The sequence below is a fragment of the Physella acuta genome, unplaced genomic scaffold, assembly GCF_028476545.2.
Source record: "Physella acuta isolate Inbredline_101_S28 unplaced genomic scaffold, ASM2847654v3 ptg000622l, whole genome shotgun sequence".
NCBI lineage: Eukaryota > Metazoa > Mollusca > Gastropoda > Physidae > Physella > Physella acuta.
In genome coordinates, this window is record NW_026732141.1 from 265,770 (window position 1) to 287,094 (window position 21,325).

At 47.6% G+C, this 21,325-nt stretch overlaps 2 protein-coding genes across 2 annotated transcripts; both read right to left on the reverse strand.

The window, feature by feature from the left end:
- Window positions 1-574: 574 nt before the first annotated feature.
- Window positions 575-8,256, reverse strand: LOC131948084 (ras-related protein Rab-26). Its single transcript, XM_059309590.1, has 2 exons — window positions 8,011-8,256; window positions 575-1,533 (listed from the first exon to the last, which is right to left on the reverse strand). Exon 2 carries the CDS (start codon window positions 1,524-1,526, stop codon window positions 1,083-1,085), a length of 444 nt encoding a protein of 147 aa, XP_059165573.1. The 5' UTR covers window positions 1,527-1,533; window positions 8,011-8,256; the 3' UTR covers window positions 575-1,082.
- An 844-nt stretch (window positions 8,257-9,100) lies between these two features.
- On the reverse strand, window positions 9,101-21,145 carry LOC131948078 (universal stress protein YxiE). Its single transcript, XM_059309578.1, has 6 exons — window positions 21,096-21,145; window positions 13,715-13,907; window positions 12,825-12,917; window positions 11,987-12,096; window positions 11,486-11,659; window positions 9,101-9,592 (listed from the first exon to the last, which is right to left on the reverse strand). The coding sequence occupies exons 2-6, from the start codon at window positions 13,902-13,904 to the stop codon at window positions 9,509-9,511; spliced, it is 651 nt and encodes a 216-aa protein (XP_059165561.1). The 5' UTR covers window positions 13,905-13,907; window positions 21,096-21,145; the 3' UTR covers window positions 9,101-9,508.
- Window positions 21,146-21,325: the final 180 nt, after the last annotated feature.

Sequence of the window (21,325 nt, forward strand, 5' to 3'; positions counted from 1 at the left end):
TAAATTGTTCTGAATTTGTTTTATTTTTAAATTCAATATACGTGCATATACCAATTTACATACATATAAGTTACATACATATAAACACTGTACAATATATATCATAATTATATAACAAATGACGGCTAGAAATAAAATTCATCATTTAAAAAAAACCAAATGTAGCTTGTGTTTGAATTGTGATTAAGATTTTTGACAGGGAGGAATGTGACAGTAGGTCAAAGTTCGCAGCCCCCGACCCTTTAGGTCAAAGGTCGCGGCCCCCGACCCTTTAGGTCAAAGTTCGCAGCCCCCGACCCTTTAGGTCAAAGGTCGCAGCCCCCGACCCTTTAGGTCAAAGGTCGCGGCCCCCGACCCTTTAGGTCAAAGGTCGCAGCCCCCGACCCTTTAGGTCAAAGTTCGCAGCCCCCGACCCTTTAGGTCAAAGGTCGCAGCCCCCGACCCTTTAGGTCAAAGTTCGCAGCCCCCGACCCTTTAGGTCAAAGGTCGCAGCCCCCGACCCTTTAGGTCAAAGGTCGCGGCCCCCGACCCTTTAGGTCAAAGGTCGCAGCCCCCGACCCTTTAGGTCAAAGGTCGCAGCCCCCGACCCTTTAGGTCAAAGGTCGCAGCCCCCGACCCTTTACTTATGATCGCCGATACTGGATACATCCATTGAACAGTGCAACCTTGACCTCCTCCTAACTAGCCACAACCTGTGGCCAAATGTGGCCAGAGTTCCAGCTACCAATGGAGCTCACTCACAGAAAACATTCCAAAATGATTGACTAAAGTTGCACTTTGTAAAACAAGACGTGATGTTATTATACAATGACTACATACAATTTTATGCCTTTAGACCAGCGGAAGTGTGTTTTTGCTATTTTGTAAAGATTCCGGTGAAATAATTAGTGTAGGTGACGTCAGCATTTTGATGACTGTCAGGTGTAAGTGACGTCAGCATTTTGATGACGTGTAGGTGACGTCGGCATTTTGATGACTCAAGTGTAGGTGACGTCAGCATTTTGATGACGTGTAGGTGACGTCAGCATTTTGATGACGTGTAGGTCAGCATTTTGATGACGTGTAGGTGACGGCTTGGTGGCTCAGAAAATGTAACACGTATCTTTTCCAAACGGCTCGAAGCCGGAAAGTACCGGCTCTTCCGGTTGGACAGGCACCCGAGCGGCCATTTTGCCGGCCAGCAATGTGAAGACCAGGTCGACATTGATCTTTCTTGCAACGCTACACTCAACATACATGGCCCCGATGGTCTGGGCCAGGGAGTTGGCCGTCTCGTGGTCTATGGCTCGGCTCTTGGCCAGGTCGACCTTGTTGCCGACCAGTATCAGGTCAACGTCTTCTCCGGCATGTTCGTGGACCTGTTGCCGCCAATGTTGGATGTGGTCAAAGCTGGACTTTCGCGTCAGGTCAAAAACCAAAACAGCTGCAACAACACCAGTGAAAAAACCTGGAAATACGTGCCGCCATCCATGTAAAACATCGCGGGCCTCCAGTTTCACGGTCACCCCAGAGACGTCTATTGCCATCCGCCTGCTAGATAAGGATATAGCCATGAGACTAGGGCATAGTGTTGTGGGTGGGGGGATGGGTGGGGGCATAGCCATGAGACTAGGGCACAGTGTTGTGGGGGGGGGGATAGCCATGAGACTAGACCACAGTGTTGTGGGGGGGGGGGGGGGCATAGACATGACACTAGGCCACAGTGTTGTGGGGGGGGGGGCATAGACATGAGACTAGACCACAGTGTTGTGGGGGCATAGCAATGAGGCTAGGGCACAATGTTGTGGGGGGGGGGCATAGCCATGAGACTAGGGCATAGTGTTGTGGGGGCATAGCCATGAGACTAGGGCATAGTGTTGTGGGGGCATAGCCATGAGACTAGGGCAGTGTTGTGGGGGGGGGGGGGCATAGCCATGAGGCTAGGGCACAGTGTTGTGGGGGGGGGGCATAGCCATGAGACTAGGGCACAGTGTTGTGGGGGGGGGGGCATAGCCATGAGACTAGGGCATAGTGTTGTGGGGGCATAGCCATGAGACTAGGGCATAGTGTTGTGGGGGCATAGCCATGAGACTAGGGCATAGTGTTGTGGGGGCATAGCCATGAGACTAGGGCACAGTGTTGTGGGGGGGGGGGGCATAGCCATGAGGCTAGGGCATAGTGTTGTGGGGGCATAGCCATGAGACTAGGGCAGTGTTGTGGGGGGGCATAGCCATGAGGCTAGGGCACAGTGTTGTGGGGGGGGGGGGGGCATAGACATGACACTAGGCCACAGTGTTGTGGGGGGGGCATAGACATGAGACTAGACCACAGTGTTGTGGGGGCATAGCAATGAGGCTAGGGCACAGTGTTATGGGGGGGGGCATAGCCATGAGACTAGGGCATAGTGTTGTGGGGGCATAGCCATGAGACTAGGGCATAGTGTTGTGGGGGCATAGTCATGAGACTAGGGCAGTGTTGTGGGGGGGGGCATAGCCATGAGACTAGGGCACAGTGTTGTGGGGGCATAGCCATGAGACTAGGGCATAGTGTTGTGGGGGCATAGCCATGAGACTAGGGCATAGTGTTGTGGGGGCATAGCCATGAGACTAGGGCACAGTGTTGTGGGGGGGCATAGCCATGAGGCTAGGGCATAGTGTTGTGGGGGCATAGCCATGAGACTAGGGCATAGTGTTGTGGGGGCATAGCCATGAGACTAGGGCACAGTGTTGTGGGGGCATAGCCATGAGACTAGGGCATAGTGTTGTGGGGGCATAGCCATGAGACTAGGGCACAGTGTTGTGGGGGGGGCATAGCCATGAGGCTAGGGCATAGTGTTGTGGGGGCATAGCCATGAGACTAGGGCATAGTGTTGTGGGGGCATAGCCATGAGACTAGGGCATAGTGTTGTGTTGTGGGGGGGGCATAGCCATGAGACTAGGGCATAGTGTTGTGGGGGCATAGCCATGAGACTAGGGCATAGTGTTGTGTTGTGGGGGGGACATAGTCATGAGACTAGGCCACAGTGTTGTGGGGGCATAGCCATGAGGCTAGGGCATAGTGTTGTGGGGGCATAGCCATGAGACTAGGGCATAGTGTTGTGGGGGCATAGCCATGAGACTAGGGCATAGTGTTGTGTTGTGGGGGGCATAGCCATGAGACTAGGGCATAGTGTTGTGGGGGCATAGCCATGAGACTAGGGCATAGTGTTGTGTTGTGGGGGGACATAGTCATGAGACTAGGGCACAGTGTTGTGGGGGGGGGGGCATAGCCATGAGACTAGGGCACAGTGTTGTGGGGGGGGCATAGCCATGAGACTAGGGCACAGTGTTGTGGGGGGGCATAGCCATGAGACTAGGGCAGTGTGTTGTGGGGCATAGCCATGAGACTAGGCCACAGTGTTGTGGGGGGGGCATAGCCATGAGACTAGGGCACAGTGTTGTGGGGGGGGGCATAGCCATGAGACTAGGGCAGTGTGTTGTGGGGGCATAGCCATGAGACTAGGCCATAGTGTTGTGGGGGCATAGCCATGAGACTAGGGCACAGTGTTGTGGGGGCATAGCCATGAGACTAGGGCACAGTGTTGTGGGGGGGCATAGCCATGAGACTAGGGCACAGTGTTGTGGGGGGGGCATAGCCATGTGACTAGGCCACAGTGTTGTGGGGGGGGGCATAGCCATGAGACTAGGGCACAGTGTTGTGGGGGGCATAGCCATGAGACTAGGGCACAGTGTTGTGGGGGGGGGGGCATAGCCATGAGACTAGGGCAGTGTGTTGTGGGGGCATAGCCATGAGACTAGGCCATAGTGTTGTGGGGGCATAGCCATGAGACTAGGGCACAGTGTTGTGGGGGCATAGCCATGAGACTAGGGCATAGTGTTGTGGGGGCATAGTCATGAGACTAGGGCAGTGTTGTGGGGGGGGCATAGCCATGAGACTAGGGCACAGTGTTGTGGGGGCATAGCCATGAGACTAGGGCATAGTGTTGTGGGGGCATAGCCATGAGACTAGGGCATAGTGTTGTGGGGGCATAGCCATGAGACTAGGGCACAGTGTTGTGGGGGGGGCATAGCCATGAGGCTAGGGCATAGTGTTGTGGGGGCATAGCCATGAGACTAGGGCATAGTGTTGTGGGGGCATAGCCATGAGACTAGGGCACAGTGTTGTGGGGGCATAGCCATGAGACTAGGGCATAGTGTTGTGGGGGCATAGCCATGAGACTAGGGCACAGTGTTGTGGGGGGGCATAGCCATGAGGCTAGGGCATAGTGTTGTGGGGGCATAGCCATGAGACTAGGGCATAGTGTTGTGGGGGCATAGCCATGAGACTAGGGCATAGTGTTGTGTTGTGGGGGGGGGCATAGCCATGAGACTAGGGCATAGTGTTGTGGGGGCATAGCCATGAGACTAGGGCATAGTGTTGTGTTGTGGGGGGGACATAGTCATGAGACTAGGCCACAGTGTTGTGGGGGCATAGCCATGAGGCTAGGGCACAGTGTTGTGGGGGGGCATAGCCATGAGACTAGAGCATAGTGTTGTGGGGGCATAGCCATGAGACTAGGGCATAGTGTTGTGGGGGGCATAGCCATGAGACTAGGGCAGTGTTGTGGGGGCATAGCCATGAGACTAGGGCACAGTGTTGTGGGGGGGCATAGCCATGAGGCTAGGGCATAGTGTTGTGGGGGCATAGCCATGAGACTAGGGCATAGTGTTGTGGGGGCATAGCCATGAGACTAGGGCACAGTGTTGTGGGGGCATAGCCATGAGACTAGGGCATAGTGTTGTGGGGGCAAAGCCATGAGACTAGGGCACAGTGTTGTGGGGGGGGCATAGCCATGAGGCTAGGGCATAGTGTTGTGGGGGCATAGCCATGAGACTAGGGCATAGTGTTGTGGGGGCATAGCCATGAGACTAGGGCATAGTGTTGTGTTGTGGGGGGGCATAGCCATGAGACTAGGGCATAGTGTTGTGGGGGCATAGCCATGAGGCTAGGGCATAGTGTTGTGGGGGCATAGCCATGAGACTAGGGCATAGTGTTGTGGGGGCATAGCCATGAGACTAGGGCATAGTGTTGTGTTGTGGGGGGCATAGCCATGAGACTAGGGCATAGTGTTGTGGGGGCATAGCCATGAGACTAGGGCATAGTGTTGTGTTGTGGAGGGGACATAGTCATGAGACTAGGGCACAGTGTTGTGGGGGGGCATAGCCATGAGGCTAGGGCATAGTGTTGTGGGGGGGGCATAGCCATGTGACTAGGCCACAGTGTTGTGGGGGGCATAGCCATGAGACTAGGGCACAGTGTTGTGGGGGGGCATAGCCATGAGACTAGGGCAGTGTGTTGTGGGGGCATAGCCATGAGACTAGGCCACAGTGTTGTGGGGGGGCATAGCCATGAGACTAGGGCACAGTGTTGTGGGGGGGCATAGCCATGAGACTAGGGCAGTGTGTTGTGGGGGCATAGCCATGAGACTAGGCCATAGTGTTGTGGGGGCATAGCCATGAGACTAGGGCACAGTGTTGTGGGGGCATAGCCATGAGACTAGGGCACAGTGTTGTGGGGGGGAATAGCCATGAGACTAGGGCACAGTGTTGTGGGGGGCATAGCCATGTGACTAGGCCACAGTGTTGTGGGGGGGGCATAGCCATGAGACTAGGGCACAGTGTTGTGGGGGGCATAGCCATGAGACTAGGGCACAGTGTTGTGGGGGGGGGGGGCATAGCCATGAGACTAGGGCATAGTGTTGCGGGGGCATAGCCATGAGACTAGGGCATAGTGTTGTGGGGGCATAGCCATGAGACTAGGGCACAGTGTTGTGGGGAGGCATAGCCATGAGACTAGGGCATAGTGTTGTGGGGGCATAGCCATGAGACTAGGGCATAGTGTTGTGGGGGCATAGCCATGAGACTAGGGCACAGTGTTGTGGGGGGGGCATAGCCATGAGGCTAGGGCATAGTGTTGTGGGGGCATAGCCATGAGGCTAGGGCATAGTGTTGTGGGGGCATAGCCATGAGACTAGGGCATAGTGTTGTGGGGGCATAGCCATGAGACTAGGGCATAGTGTTGTGTTGTGGGGGGGGGCATAGCCATGAGACTAGGGCATAGTGTTGTGGGGGCATAGCCATGAGACTAGGGCATAGTGTTGTGTTGTGGGGGGGGGGGGACATAGTCATGAGACTAGGGCACAGTGTTGTGGGGGGGGGGGGGCACAGCCATGAGGCTAGGGCACAGTGTTGTGGGGGCATAGCCATGAGACTAGGGCATAGTGTTGTGGGGGCATAGCCATGAGGCTAGGCCACAGTGTTGTGTGGGCATAGCCATGAGGCTAGGGCATAGTGTTGTGGGGGCATAGCCATGAGACTAGGGCATAGTGTTGTGTTGTGGGGGGGCATAGCCATGAGACTAGGGCATAGTGTTGTGGGGGCATAGCCATGAGACTAGGGCATAGTGTTGTGTTGTGGGGGGGACATAGTCATGAGACTAGGGCACAGTGTTGTGGGGGGGGCATAGCCATGAGGCTAGGGCATAGTGTTGTGGGGGGGCATAGCCATGAGACTAGGGCACAGTGTTGTGGGGGGGCATAGCCATGAGGCTAGGGCAGTGTGTTGTGGGGGGGCATAGCCATGAGACTAGGGCAGTGTGTTGTGGGGGGGCATAGCCATGAGACTAGGGCAGTGTGTTGTGGGGGGGCATAGCCATGAGACTAGGGCAGTGTGTTGTGGGGGGGCATAGCCATGAGACTAGGGCAGTGTGTTGTGGGGGCATAGCCATGAGACTAGGCCACAGTGTTGTGGGGGGGGCATAGCCATGAGACTAGGGCACAGTGTTGTGGGGGGGGGGCATAGCCATGAGACTAGGGCAGTGTGTTGTGGGGGCATAGCCATGAGACTAGGCCATAGTGTTGTGGGGGCATAGCCATGAGACTAGGGCACAGTGTTGTGGGGGGCATAGCCATGTGACTAGGCCACAGTGTTGTGGGGGGCATAGCCATGAGACTAGGGCACAGTGTTGTGGGGGGGGCATAGCCATGAGACTAGGGCATAGTGTTGTGGGGGGGGACATAGTCATGAGACTAGGCCACAGTTTTGTGGGGGGCATAGCCATGAGACTAGGGCACAGTGTTGTGGGGGGGCATAGCCATGAGACTAGGGCATAGTGTTGTGGGGGCATAGCCATGAGACTAGTTCACAGTGTTGTGGGGGCATAGCCATGAGACTAGGGCAGTGTTGTGGGGGGGGGGCATAGCCATGAGGCTAGGGCATAGTGTTGTGGGGGCATAGCCATGAGACTAGGGCAGTGTTGTGGGGGGGGGGCATAGCCATGAGGCTAGGGCACAGTGTTGTGGGGGCATAGCCATGAGACTAGGGCATAGTGTTGTGGGGGCATAGCCATGAGGCTAGGCCACTGTGTTGTGTGGGCATAGCCATGAGGCTAGGGCATAGTGTTGTGGGGGCATAGCCATGAGACTAGGGCATAGTGTTGTGGGGGCATAGCCATGAGACTAGGGCATAGTGTTGTGTTGTGGGGGGGGGCATAGCCATGAGACTAGGGCATAGTGTTGTGGGGGCATAGCCATGAGACTAGGGCATAGTGTTGTGGGGGCATAGCCATGAGACTAGGGCACAGTGTTGTGGGGGCATAGCCATGAGACTAGGGCATAGTGTTGTGGGGGCATAGCCATGAGACTAGGGCATAGTGTTGTGTTGTAGGGGGGGCATAGCCATGAGACTAGGGCAAAGTGTTGTGTTGTGGGGGGGGACATAGTCATGAGACTAGGGCACAGTGTTGTGGGGGGGCATAGCCATGAGACTAGGGCATAGTGTTGTGGGGGCATAGCCATGAGACTAGGGCACAGTGTTGTGGGGGGGGCATAGCCATGAGACTAGGGCATAGTGTTGTGGGGGCATAGCCATGAGACTAGACCACAGTGTTGTGGGGGCATAGCCATGAGACTAGGGCAGTGTTGTGGGGGGGGGGGGCATAGCCATGTGACTAGACCACAGTGTTGTGGAGACTTCTAAAAGTTTGAACATTTACCTGCAAGGGTAGCCTAATGTTTTTTATATATTCCATAAAAGTTTTTTTTGAAAGCTCCCAACATGATGGAAGTCTTCCCAACGTCAGGTTCTCCAAATATGATCACTTTCAGAGGGTACTGGTCTGATTCTCTGGGATAGATACTAGACGCTGCCTGGAATTAATTAGGTATACGCTTTGAATTTTAGTTCATGTTAGCGCAAATGTTAGCTAATATTTTATCTTATCTGCCGCTAATCTAACCAAATTAGTAATGATTTTAATTGGTAATACAATTAAAACAAAACTTACCATTGTGTCTTGTGACCAGAAAACAATGAGTTGATAGCTCGCAGTAAAACTGTATTATCTCGCCCACAATGGTAAGTCAGCCATAGCGGTAGTCACGTGATGGTGTCCTATCTCAAACAGCCAATCTTCATTGGTTTTGTAGACTTGGTTTTTGATATGTGACCAGAACTGATGTTGGTACACACCTGTTGGTACACACCTGTTGGTACACACCTGTTGTTGGTACACACCTGTTGCTACACACCTGATGGTACACACCTGTTGGTACACAACTGTTGGTACACACCTGTTGGTACACACCTGTTGGTACACACCTGTTGGTACACACCTGTTGGTACACACCTGTTGGTACACACCTGTTGGTACACACCTGTTGGTACACACCTGTTGGTACACACCTGTTGGTACACAACTCTTGGTGCACAACTCTTGGTACATTGCAGTCTGTCCACAAAAACGAGTCAAATCCGGGACCTCCACACCAAAATACAAGTATAGAAAAGAGAGAGAGAGAGAGAGAGAGAGAGAGAGAGAGAGAGAGAGAGAAAGAGAGAGAATGAGAGAGAGACGGATGTAAGAGAGAGCAATAGAAAAAGGGGGAGGCAGAAAGAGAATGAGGAAGGAAAGAAATGGAAAGTTAAAGTACGAAAGAAAGAGAAAAATACAGAGATAAAGATAAATAGATAGGGGAGAGAATCAGTTAAATAAAAACATTATACAAATAATTGCAATCAACTATTCATCTAGTAGGAGAAGAGTTTTAATGACATTTTGTAAACAAAATCTGGATATCCTACAAGATCAATAAACAAAGTTATAATTATAAGTAATTAATGCCGCGAAGATACTTTCATCATTTGAGTTGGAGTGTTTGTCTATCTTACTTATATGTCAAAATTTTAAATTGATGTTGGTGTATTTGTTTATTTTACTGTTACAACTCTAAATTGGTGTTAGTCCTGTCGGTCGTTTCACCAAAGATCTGTTTGAAGAACTTAAAATAACTAAAAAGATCGCAAAAATACAAAAAACAAAACCACCAAATCCAGTCCGCCATTTATTCGCTTATGTTAACACTGAGAAAACGTCTGAGAAATCAACATAAATAAATCTGAAATAGTCGAGAAGAAAAAGTTGAGAGCATAAAAAATGTCGCATTCTGGAGCTTGCATCTAATTAAAAATGTTGCATGTACAATTTGATTGGTCTATTTGGATGACAGCTCGTCTGGATTGGGCGGGACGATGGAGCTTGACCTTCGGCTGCTGACCTTGTGGCGACAGACGACCACCTACAACAGCAAACAACACATTGATAACGGCAAGACAACAGCAACAAACACATTGATAACGGCAAGACAACAGCAAACAACACATTGATAACGGCAAGACAACAGCAAACAACACATTGATAACGGCAAGACAACAGCAACAAACACATCGATAACGGCAAGACAACAGCAAACAACACATTGATAACGGCAAGCAACAGCAAACAACACATTGATAACGGCAAGACAACAGCAAACAACACATTGATAACGGCAAGACAACAGCAAACAACACATTGATAACGGCGAGCAACAGCAAACAACACATTGATAACGGCAAGACAACAGCAACAAACACATCGATAACGGCAAGACAACAGCAAACAACACATTGATAACGGCAAGCAACAGCAAACAACACATTGATAACGGCAAGACAACAGCAAACAACACATTGATAACGGCAAGACAACAGCAAACAACACATTGATAACGGCGAGCAACAGCAAACAACACATTGATAACGGCAAGACAACAGCAACAAACACATCGATAACGGCAAGACAACAGCAAACAACACATTGATAACGGCAAGCAACAGCAAACAACACATTGATAACGGCAAGACAACAGCAAACAACACATTGATAACGGCAAGACAACAGCAAACAACACATTGATAACGGCAAGACAACAGCAAACAACACACTGATAACGGCAAGACAACAGCAAACAACACATTGATAACGGCAAGACAACAGCAAACAACACATTGATAACGGCAAGACAACAGCAAACAACACATTGATAACGGCAAGACAACAGCAAACAACACATTGATAACGGCAAGCAACAGCAAACAACACATTGATAACGGCAAGACAACAGCAAACAACACATTGATAACGGCAAGACAACAGCAAACAACACATTGATAACGGCAAGACAACAGCAAACAACACATTGATAACGTCAAGACAACAGCAAACAACACATTGATAACGGCATGCTGTTGTGCTATATACAATATGAAGTAAACAACGTGAACCCACACAGAGTCCTGGAACTATTAGAGTCGCACACAAAATACATGCAGATGTTAAATGCTTTTTGTAGCAGTTTTTAAATGATATAGTTTGTAAATATTAGTATTTAGGTATTGTAAAAAATAAATAGGATCAAATAAAACTAAGTATAACAAAATGTCAAACGCGACGTTGTTCAGTCTAGCTTATTGGAATATAAACTTGATAGCTTGAACTACACTACAACTTACCCAATTTGAAAAAAGACAGTTTAGTATAAATACATTTTATAAACAAGCTTTTAAGTACAATAAAATTAGAAATTTATTTTTCTGTAGCTATAACTAAAATTTATTAGAAAAAGTGTTCGTCGAAATAAATTTCGTAAGCGGTCGCCGCTCATTCAAACTGATCACTAACGGGAATGTATAAATATTTTATTTTATTTGAGTGTTCACACTAGTAACTTACCAACAGGGGCGTCCAGCAAGTGACCGGAATATTACTCTATATTTCCGGCAACTTACCGGCATATTGCTTAAAATGACCGGCAACTTACCGGCATGCCACTCAAATGACCGGCATACTACCCAAATGACCGGCAACTTACCGGCATACTACCCAAATGACCGGCAACTTACCGGCACATTACCCAAATGACCGACAACTTACCGGCATGCTACCCAAATGACCGGCAACTTACCGGCATGCTAACCAAATGACCGGCAACTTACCGGCACATTACCCAAATGACCGGCAACTTACCGGCATGCTACCCATATGACCGGCAATTTACCGGCATGCTACCCAAATGACCCGCAACTTACCGGCATGCTACCCAAATGACCGGCAACTTACCGGCACAGTACCCAAATGACCGGCAACTTACCGGCACATGCGAGTGGTGCACAATGTAGTCACTGACTGTCCCGAGAATTGTTCGTCTGAGTGCGCTCCGTCCCCGGCACCCAATGACTATGACGTCACATTTCTCTTCCTCCGCCGTCCTCAAGATGGCGACCTCCGGACTTTTGGCCGATATGGCTCGGACCTTGCCGTGCGCCTGTTGAATAAAACATCAAGTCCTGCGTGACCAGCTACCGGCCAGCTAGTTGCAGTAACATTTGATTCAAACTTTAATTATGACGGGTCAGTAAGACCCCAACCAAATCATATCATGAAAGTATCTACACAATGTCTTCACTGGTGTACATGCCACTGAGCTTCAGTGAATAACTAGGACTCGTAGGAAAACGTTTTAATTTGAAAAGCTTACGTACAGAATGTTGAAGCAGTTTTTCTCGAAACTTCTCTAATGTACGTGTCAGAGAGCCTCACTGAATGAACTAGAACCCGTAGGAAAACGTTTTAATTTGAAAAGTTTACGTACAGAATGTTGAAGCAGTTTTTCTCGAAACTTCTCCAGCTCGTGGTGTAGCTGCTCCTCCCCCTCTCTCACCCTCACGTTCTCCACCTCACGGTCAACAAACACGTACTTGCCTGTACACAAACATTGTCATAGGTCAACAAACATTGTCATAGGTCAACAAATATTGTCATAGGTCAACAAACACGTACTTGCCTGTACACAAACTTTGTCATAGGTCAACAAACATTGTTATAGATCAACAAACATTGGCATAGGTCAACAAATAGTATCATAGGCCAACATTGCCATAGGTTAACATTGTCATAGGTCAATAAACAATAGTATTATATACATATAGGTCAATAAACATTATCATAGGTCAACAAACAATAGTATCACATACACATAAATGATGTATGACGCCCTTGAAAATAGTTTAGTATCTAAAGGTTAAATAAATGTTTGCTGAAGGTTTCAAACATAGAAGTTATTATGTTGTGATATTGAAGTTTAGCCGTGTGTATGTCGTGTGTCGGTGGATCTTGTCGTGTGTTGGTGTGTGCACTATGTTGTATCTTGTTGATCTCAGCGCTGTTAACTACTGAATGTTGACTGTTGACAACTGAATGTTGACTACTGAATGTTGAATATTGAATGTTGACTGTTGACTGAATGTTGACTGTTGACTGAATGTTGACTGTTGACTACTGAATGTTAACTGTTGACTGAATGTTGACTGTTGACTACTGAATGTTGACTGAATGTTGACTGTAGACTACTGAATGTTGACTGTTGACTGAATTTTGACTGTTGACTGAATGTTGACTGTTGACAATGTTGAAGAGATACAACACTGAACCTGCGTTCCATTGGCTCCTCCCTGTGTCGTGTAGGTCGGGGCAGTTGAGGAGGACGATGTAGTCTTCACTGGTCCACAGGTGTTGGAAGTACCCTGGTCAATGGGGGAACACAGGTGTTACACAGGTGGGACGCAGGTGTTACACAGGTGGGACACAGGTGTTACACAGGTGTTGGAAGTACCCTGGTCAATGGGGGAACAGAGGTGTTACACAGGTGGGACGCAGGTGTTACACAGGTGGGACACAGGTGTTACACAGGTGTTGGAAGTACCCTGGTCAATGGGGGAACAGAGGTGTTACACAGGTGGGACACAGGTGTTACACAGGTGGGACACAGGTGTTACACAGACAGGTGGGACACATGTGTTACACAGGTGGGACACAGGTGTTACACAGGTGGGACACAGGTGTTACACAGACAGGTGGGACACATGTGTTACACAGACAGGTGGGACACAGATGTTACACAGGTGGGACACAGGTTTTACACAGACAGGTGGGACACAGATGTTACACAAGTGGGTACCCGGTGTTACACAGAAAGGTGGGACTCAGGTGTTACACAGACAGGTGGGACACAGGTGTTGGAAGTACCCTGGGCAATAGGGGAACACAGGTGTTACACAGGTGGGACACAGGTGTTACACAGACAGGTGGGACACAGGTGTTACACAAACAGGTCTGACACAGGTGTTGGAAGTACACTGGGCAATAGGGGAACACAAGACTGCTACTTACAATCACAAAGTTTGAATACTGGACTTACAATCACAATTAAATTTCAAAGACTTACAATCACAATCACAGTTCGATGACTAGACTTACAATCACAAGCAAAGTTGGACGGCTGGACTTACAATCACAAGCAAAGTTGGACGGCTGGACTTACAATCACAAGCAAAGTTAGACGGCTCACTCCCGTCCACTCCTATCAACACGCGCTTGCCGGTCGCCTCCGCCCCTTTCCCAGTGAAGCGTGTCAGGTTGTGGTGGTGATGGTGATGGTGGTGGTGGTCCTCTGGGGTGGGGGATGACGAGGCGGATGACGTGGTGATCTCTGGAATCTCCAGGCTGGACATTTTCTGGACACGAGGGATTAGGATTTACGTTTTAAAGGCAGACAACTAGCAGAAATACAACCTAACATGTTTTATAATGGGTAGCCTCCCTTTGCTTGGGTTACAATCTATATATATAAAGCAAAGTGGTCAAGTGCCCGATAGGGCACTTCCCGGCGCCGCAGGCGCGTCAAATTTGGCACGATGGTGCCTTCGGGCGATAGAACACGAAGGCCGGTGACGGTTGGCCAAAAAGTCTACGGAGAGGGGGTCAAAACTGACCTCGACTGACCGGCGCCTTATATGGGCTATATTACGAAAAAAATTTTCCTCCGACGACCCCCCTTGATATTTTGTGAGGTGGTAGGAGAACGCCTTGGGGTGTCACAAAAAACTCGCCATGTCCGGGAAAAATCGGGTAATGGGTCAAAACTGACCAGTTGTATTTCCCTATATAATCTTTGTATTTTATGGGAAAAACATAGGGTCATTTCAAAACGGACTTTAGGGCACTTACCCTCTTTACATCTGGCTAATGTTTGGCATGTTTATAGGTAAATGGCTTGGCCGTAGGGCAGACCTGTCAGTTTTACTCAAAGCCCTCGACGAGGGCTAAAAAGTGACCGCGAGTGAAATTCTCTTTATATGACCTCTATTACGAAAAAAAATTTCCTCCGACGACCCCCCTTGAAATTTTGTGAGGTGGTAGGAGAACGCCTTGGGGTGTCACAAAAAACTCGCCATGTCCGGGAAAAATCGGGAAACGGGTCAAAACTGACCAGTTGTATTTCCCTATATAATCTTTGTATTTTATTGGAAAAACATAGGGTCATTTCAAAACGGACTTTAGGGCACTTACCCTCTTTACATCTGGCTAATTTTTGGCATGTTTATAGGTAAATGGCTTGGCCGTAGGGCAGACCTGTCAGTTTCACTCAAAGCCCTCGACGAGGGCTAAAAAGTGACCGCGAGTGAAATTCTCTTTATATGAGCTCTATTACGAAAAAAAAATTCCTCCGACGACCCCCCTTGAAATTTTGTGAGGTGGTAGGAGAACACCTTGGGGTGTCACAAAAAACTCGGCATATCTGGGAAAACTTCGTAAAGGGGTCAAAACTGACCAGTTGTATTTCCCTATATAATCTTTGTATTTTATGGGAAAAACAGAGGGTCATTTCAACGCAGACTTTAGGGTACTTAAGCTCATTATATCTAACTAATTTTTTTGCATGCTCCTAGGTCAATGGATTGACCTTTAGGGAAAACTGTCGGTTACACTCAAAGCCCTCGAAGAGGGCTAAAAAGTGACCGCGAGTGAAATTCTCTTTATATGAGCTCTATTACGAAAAAAAAATTCCTCCGACGACCCCCCTTGATATTTTGTGAGGTGGTAGAAGAACACCTAGGGGTGTCACAAAAAACTCGGCATATCTGGGAAAACTTCGTAAAGTGGTCAAAACTGACCAGTTGTATTTCCCTATATAATCTTTGTATTTTATGGGAAAAACAGAGGGTCTTTTCAACGCAGACTTTAGGGTACTTAAGCTCATTATATCTGACTAATTTTTTTGCATGCTCCTAGGTCAATGGATTGACCTTTAGGGAAAACTGTCGGTTACACTCAAAGCCCTCGACGAGGGCTAAAAAGTGACCGCGAGTGAAATTCTCTTTATATGAGCTCTATTACGAAAAAAAATTTCCTCCGACGACCCCCCTTGATATTTTGTGAGGTGGTAGAAGAACACCTAGGGGTGTCACAAAAAACTCGGCATATCTGGGAAAACTTCGTAAAGCGGTCAAAACTGACCAGTTGTATTTCCCTATATAATCTTTGTATTTTATGGGAAAAACAGAGGGTCTTTTCAACGCAGACTTTAGGGTACTTAAGCTCATTATATCTGTCTAATTTTTTTGCATGCTCCTAGGTCAATGGATTGACCTTTAGGGAAAACTGTCGGTTACACTCAAAGCCCTCGACGAGGGCTAAAAAGTGACCGCGAGTGAAATTCTCTTTATATGAGCTCTATTACGAAAAAAAATTTCCTCCGACGACCCCCCTTGATATTTTGTGAGGTGGTAGAAGAACACCTAGGGGTGTCACAAAAAACTCGGCATATCTGGGAAAACTTCGTAAAGCGGTCAAAACTGACCAGTTGTATTTCCCTATATAATCTTTGTATTTTATGGGAAAAACAGAGGGTCTTTTCAACGCAGACTTTAGGGTACTTAAGCTCATTATATCTGACTAATTTTTTTGCATGCTCCTAGGTCAATGGATTGACCTTTAGGGAAAACTGTCGGTTACACTCAAAGCCCTCGACGAGGGCTAAAAAGTGACCGCGAGTGAAATTCTCTTTATATGAGCTCTATTACGAAAAAAAATTTCCTCCGACGACCCCCCTTGATATTTTGTGAGGTGGTAGAAGAACACCTAGGGGTGTCACAAAAAACTCGGCATATCTGGGAAAACTTCGTAAAGCGGTCAAAACTGACCAGTTGTATTTCCCTATATAATCTTTGTATTTTATGGGAAAAACAGGGAAATTTTAACACAATTTTTAGGTTACTTAATGTCTGTACATCATGCTAAGTTTTTGCATACACTACTATAGATGACTAGGCCGTATGGAAAAACTGTTGGTCAGACTCAAAGCCCTCGACGAGGGCTAAAAGATGGTCTTGAGTGAAATTCTCATTATATGAGATATATATATATAAATAAATTGACGAACGATCCCCTTAATATTATGTGACGTCGTAGACCGACCCTGGAGGGTAACAAAAAAAACTTTATTCCCGTCGGAAACAGCCATTATAGTCATTAAATATGTTCATATAACGTAATTTCTTATATAAGCAAACAATATAAGTAAACAATGACATACGTCATACGTTCAGTTTTCAAGGGAGGTAACGTTTTTAAAATTATTATTTTTCAAATAATTGTATACTATTTTAAACAGAAACAGAAAATGACGAAGTATAGCATTTGTTTTAGTACAAAATTAAGTTGTTAATTTAGTTAAGTATCCTAATTAAATTAATTAATTAATTTCAAAAGGCAATGTAATATAAACTATGAGATATAATGTTCATGAAACCTGTGTAGTTCTAATTCCATTTTAGTTATACATTGCGTACTTTCCAAATATTCTCTTTTAACTGAATATGAATGACAAACAAAAACATGTTGTTTCTAAAGTTAGCATTACTGTTTAAATTCAACTTATTAAAGCACTCCACACCCAATCCATCGCTAAATAATTAAGTATTCAAATTCTCAAATGTTTTTTAAAAACCTAAGCGAAGCTAGGCAGTATGCCTAGTGTATTATAAAATGGGCAATCTTGATTTAAGTCAACATGACCCCAGTCTTATGTTGAAACAATTAAAACAATAATCTTTATAAATACACTCTAATATACTAAAAGTAATTTTGAAAATGTTTCATGTTTTAAAAATGAATTTGTAATAAAAGCACTTTGTATACAGCAGATAGCTAAATCAAGGCAGACAACAGCGGACTGACTCGGCGTCATAGGCTGTACATTGGTAGGTTTGTCAGAGAAACTGTCCTCAGATAGATTTATGTTAGCATCAAAACATCTGGGTCGCAATGAGATTGAGCCACAGCTTATTTTGAAATACTCTACATTGGCAGACGTGCATTGAGCACACGGAACCCGGCACCGGCCAGACGACAGACCGGCATTGACCACACGGTAGACCGGCATTGACCACACGACAGACCGGCATTGACCACACGGTAGACCGGCATTGACCACACGGTAGACCGGCATTGACCACACGACAGACCGGCATTGACCACACGACAGACCGGCATTGACCACACGACAGACCGGCATTGACCACACGACAGACCGGCATTGACCACACGACAGACCGGCATTGACCACACGGTAGACCGGCATTGACCACACGGCAGACCGGCATTGACCACACGACAGACCGGCATTGACCACATGGTAGACCGGCATTGACCACACGACAGACCGGCATTGACCACACGGCAGACCGGCATTGACCACACGACAGACCGGCATTGACCACACGACAGACCGGCATTGACCACACGGTAGACCGGCATTGACCACACGGCAGACCGGCATTGACCACACGACAGACCGGCATTGACCACACGACAGATCGGCATTGACTAGACGGTAGACCGGCATTTACCACACGACAGACCGGCATTGACCATACGTCAGACCGGCATTGACTAGACGGTAGACCGGCATTTACCACACGACAGACCGGCATTGACCACACGATAAACGGGCACTAACTTCTAAACCAAAGTATCCGACATGACTAAACTAGTACATCAAAACATCTGAAGTTATCTAACACAACATCAACAACAATCTCTTGGTCCCTATCTTGTTATCTCACTTAGAAAACATCTCCGCATCTGACGGTCCAGTCAACGACGCAAAAAACTGAACTTGTTCCTATATCTTTAAACACTTAACTTATCCAAACATACCGATTACAAATCACACATTGAAACGTCGAATATTTGTAGGCAATCGCGGACTACTGAGAAATCGAATTCGTCAAATCACAGTGCTCAGGCAGGGAATTTTTCAATAACACATGAAATGTAAAACACTGCAATACACTCCAGCATAAGCGACCGTCTGCTAAACGTCTGATCAAAAACCAAACAGCTCCCGACAAATCAACAAGCTTACAGTTTAATCCACAACAGGGGCGTGACAAATTGGCTTCGGACGTGACTTGATGCTGTGGTGTATTCGTGTCCGATTTCTTGAGCGTGTCGCATCGTTTGGCCGCCATTGTTGTCGCCATTTTAAGTCACAAACATGGGCAATATGGCAAACAATGAAGTGAGGGGGAGGGGGGAGGTGTTTATGAGAGGTGAGACAGTGAGGTGAGGCTCTATGTAGCACTAACCAAATCATATAGGTAGCTCACCTGCCAGATGGTAGCACTAACCCAATCCTGTAGGTAGCTCACCTGTCAGAAGGTAGCACTAACCTAATCCTGTAGGTAGCCCACCAGAAGGTAGCACTAACCAAATCCTGGAGGTAGCCCACCAGAAGGTAGCACTAACCTAATCCTGTAGGTAGCTCACCTGTCAGAAGGTAGCACTAACCAAATCCTGTAGGTAGCTCACCTGTCAGAAGGTAGCACTAACCAAATCCTGTAGGTAGCTCACCTGTCTGAAGGTAGCACTAACCAAATTCTGTATGTAGCTCACCTGTCAGAAGGTAGCACTAACCAAATCCTGTAGGTAGCTCACCTGTCAGAAGATAGCACTAACCAAATCCTGTAGGTAGCTCACCAGAAGGTAGCACTAACCAAATCCTGTAGGTAGCCCACCAGAAGGTAGCACTAACCAAATCCTGTAGGTAGCTCACCTGTCAGAAGGTAGCACTAACCAAATCCTGTAAGTAGCTCACCTATCAGAAGGTAGCACTAACCAAATCCTGTAGGTAGCCCACCAGAAGGTAGCACTAACCAAATCCTGTAGGTAGCTCACCTGTCAGAAGGTAGCACTAACCAAATCCTGTAGGTAGCCCACCAGAAGGTAGCACTAACCAAATCCTGTAAGTAGCTGACCTATCAGAAGGTAGCACTAACCAAATCCTGTATTTAGCTCATCTGCCAGAAGGTAGCACTAACTAAATCCTGTAGGTAGCTCACCTGTCTGAAGGTAGCACTAACCAAATCCTGTAGGTAGCTCACCGGTCAGAAGGTAGCACTAACCAAATCCTGTAAGTAGCTCACCTATCAGAAGGTAGCACTAACCAAATCCTGTAAGTAGCTCACCTATCAGAAGGTAGCACTAACCAAATCCTGTATTTAGCTCATCTGCCAGAAGGTAGCACTAACCAAATCCTGTAGGTAGCTCACCTGTCTGAAGGTAGCACTAACCAAATCCTGTATTTAGCTCATCTGCCAGAAGGTAGCACTAACCAAATCCTGTAAGTAGCTCACCTATCAGAAGGTAGCACTAACCAAATCCTGTAAGTAGCTCACCTATCAGAAGGTAGCACTAACCAAATCCTGTATTTAGCTCATCTGCCAGAAGGTAGCACTAACCAAATCCTGTAGGTAGCTCACCTGTCTGAAGGTAGCACTAACCAAATCCTGTAGGTAGCCCACCAGAAGGTAGCACTAACCAAATCCTGTAGGTAGCTCACCTGTCAGAAGGTAGCACTAACCAAATCCTATAGGTATCCCACCAGAAGGTAGCACTAACCAAATCCTGGAGGTAGCCCACCAGAAGGTAGCACTAACCAAATCCTGTAGGTAGCTCACCAGAAGGTAGCACTAACCAAATCCTGTAGGTAGCTCACCTGTCAGAAGGTAACACTAACCAAATCCTGTAGGTAGCCCACCTGTCAGAAGATAGCACTAACCAAATCCTGTAGGTAGCCCACCTGTCAGAAGGTAGCACTAACCAAATCCTGTAGGTAGCCCACCAGAAAGTAGCACTAACCAAATCCTGTAGGTAGCCCACCAGAAGGTAACACTAACCAAATCCTGTAGGTAGCCCACCTGTCAGAAGATAGCACTAACCAAATCCTGTAGGTAGCTCACCTGTCAGAAGGTAGCACTAACCAAATCCTGTAGGTAGCTCACCTGTCTGAAGGTAGCACTAACCAAATCCTGTAGGTAGCTCACCAGAAGGTAGCACTAACCAAATCCTGTAGGTAGCTCACCTGTCAGAAGGTAGCACTAACCAAATCCTGTAGGTAGCTCACCTGTCAGAAGGTAGCACTAACCAAATCCTGTAGGTAGCTCACCTGTCAGAAGGTAGCACTAACCAAATCCTCTAGGTAGCTCATCAGAAGGTAGCACTAACCAAATCCTGTAGGTAGCTAACCTGTCAGAAGGTAGCACTAACCAAATCCTGTAGGCAGCTCACCTGTCTGAAGGTAGCACTAACCAAATCCTGTAGGTAGCTCATCAGAAGGTAGCACTAACCAAATCCTGTAGGTAGCTCACCTGTCAGAAGGTAGCACTAACCAAATCCTGTAGGTAGCTAACCTGTCAGAAGGTAGCACTAACCAAATCCTGTAGGTAGCTCACCTGTCAGAAGGTAGCACTAACCAAATCCTGTAGGTAGCCCACCTGTCAGAAGGTAGCACTAACCAAATCCTGTAGGTAGCTAACCTGTCAGAAGGTAGCACTAACCAAATCCTGTAGGTAGCTCACCTGTCTGAAGGTAGCACTAACCAAATCCTGTAGGTAGCTCACCTGTCTGAAGGTAGCACTAATCCTGTATGCAGTTTACCGGTCACCCCTGCCTTATATCCTCCACACCTTGCCCGTAACTGTCCCTTCTGCGACTGGCGCCATCTGCACGTGGAATAGAATACCCCCCCCCCCAGCACATCTGCCACACCCATACCCACCCCCACCCTCCCACTCCCCAATGTACCGAC

Excerpts from the sequence above, each read along its gene's own strand:
- LOC131948084 (XM_059309590.1), bottom strand. The coding sequence starts at position 1,526 with ATGGCAATAGACGTCTCTGGGGTGACCGTGAAACTGGAGGCCCGCGAT.
- LOC131948078 (XM_059309578.1), bottom strand. The coding sequence starts at position 13,904 with ATGTCCAGCCTGGAGATTCCAGAGATCACCACGTCATCCGCCTCGTCA. Across the intron at positions 11,660-11,986 it reads AAAAACTGCTTCAACATTCT|GCGCACGGCAAGGTCCGAGC; the intron begins GTACGTAAACTT and ends TTTATTCAACAG. Across the intron at positions 9,593-11,485 it reads TGCACCACTCGCATGTGCCG|GTGGTCGTCTGTCGCCACAA; the intron begins GTAAGTTGCCGG and ends TTGCTGTTGTAG.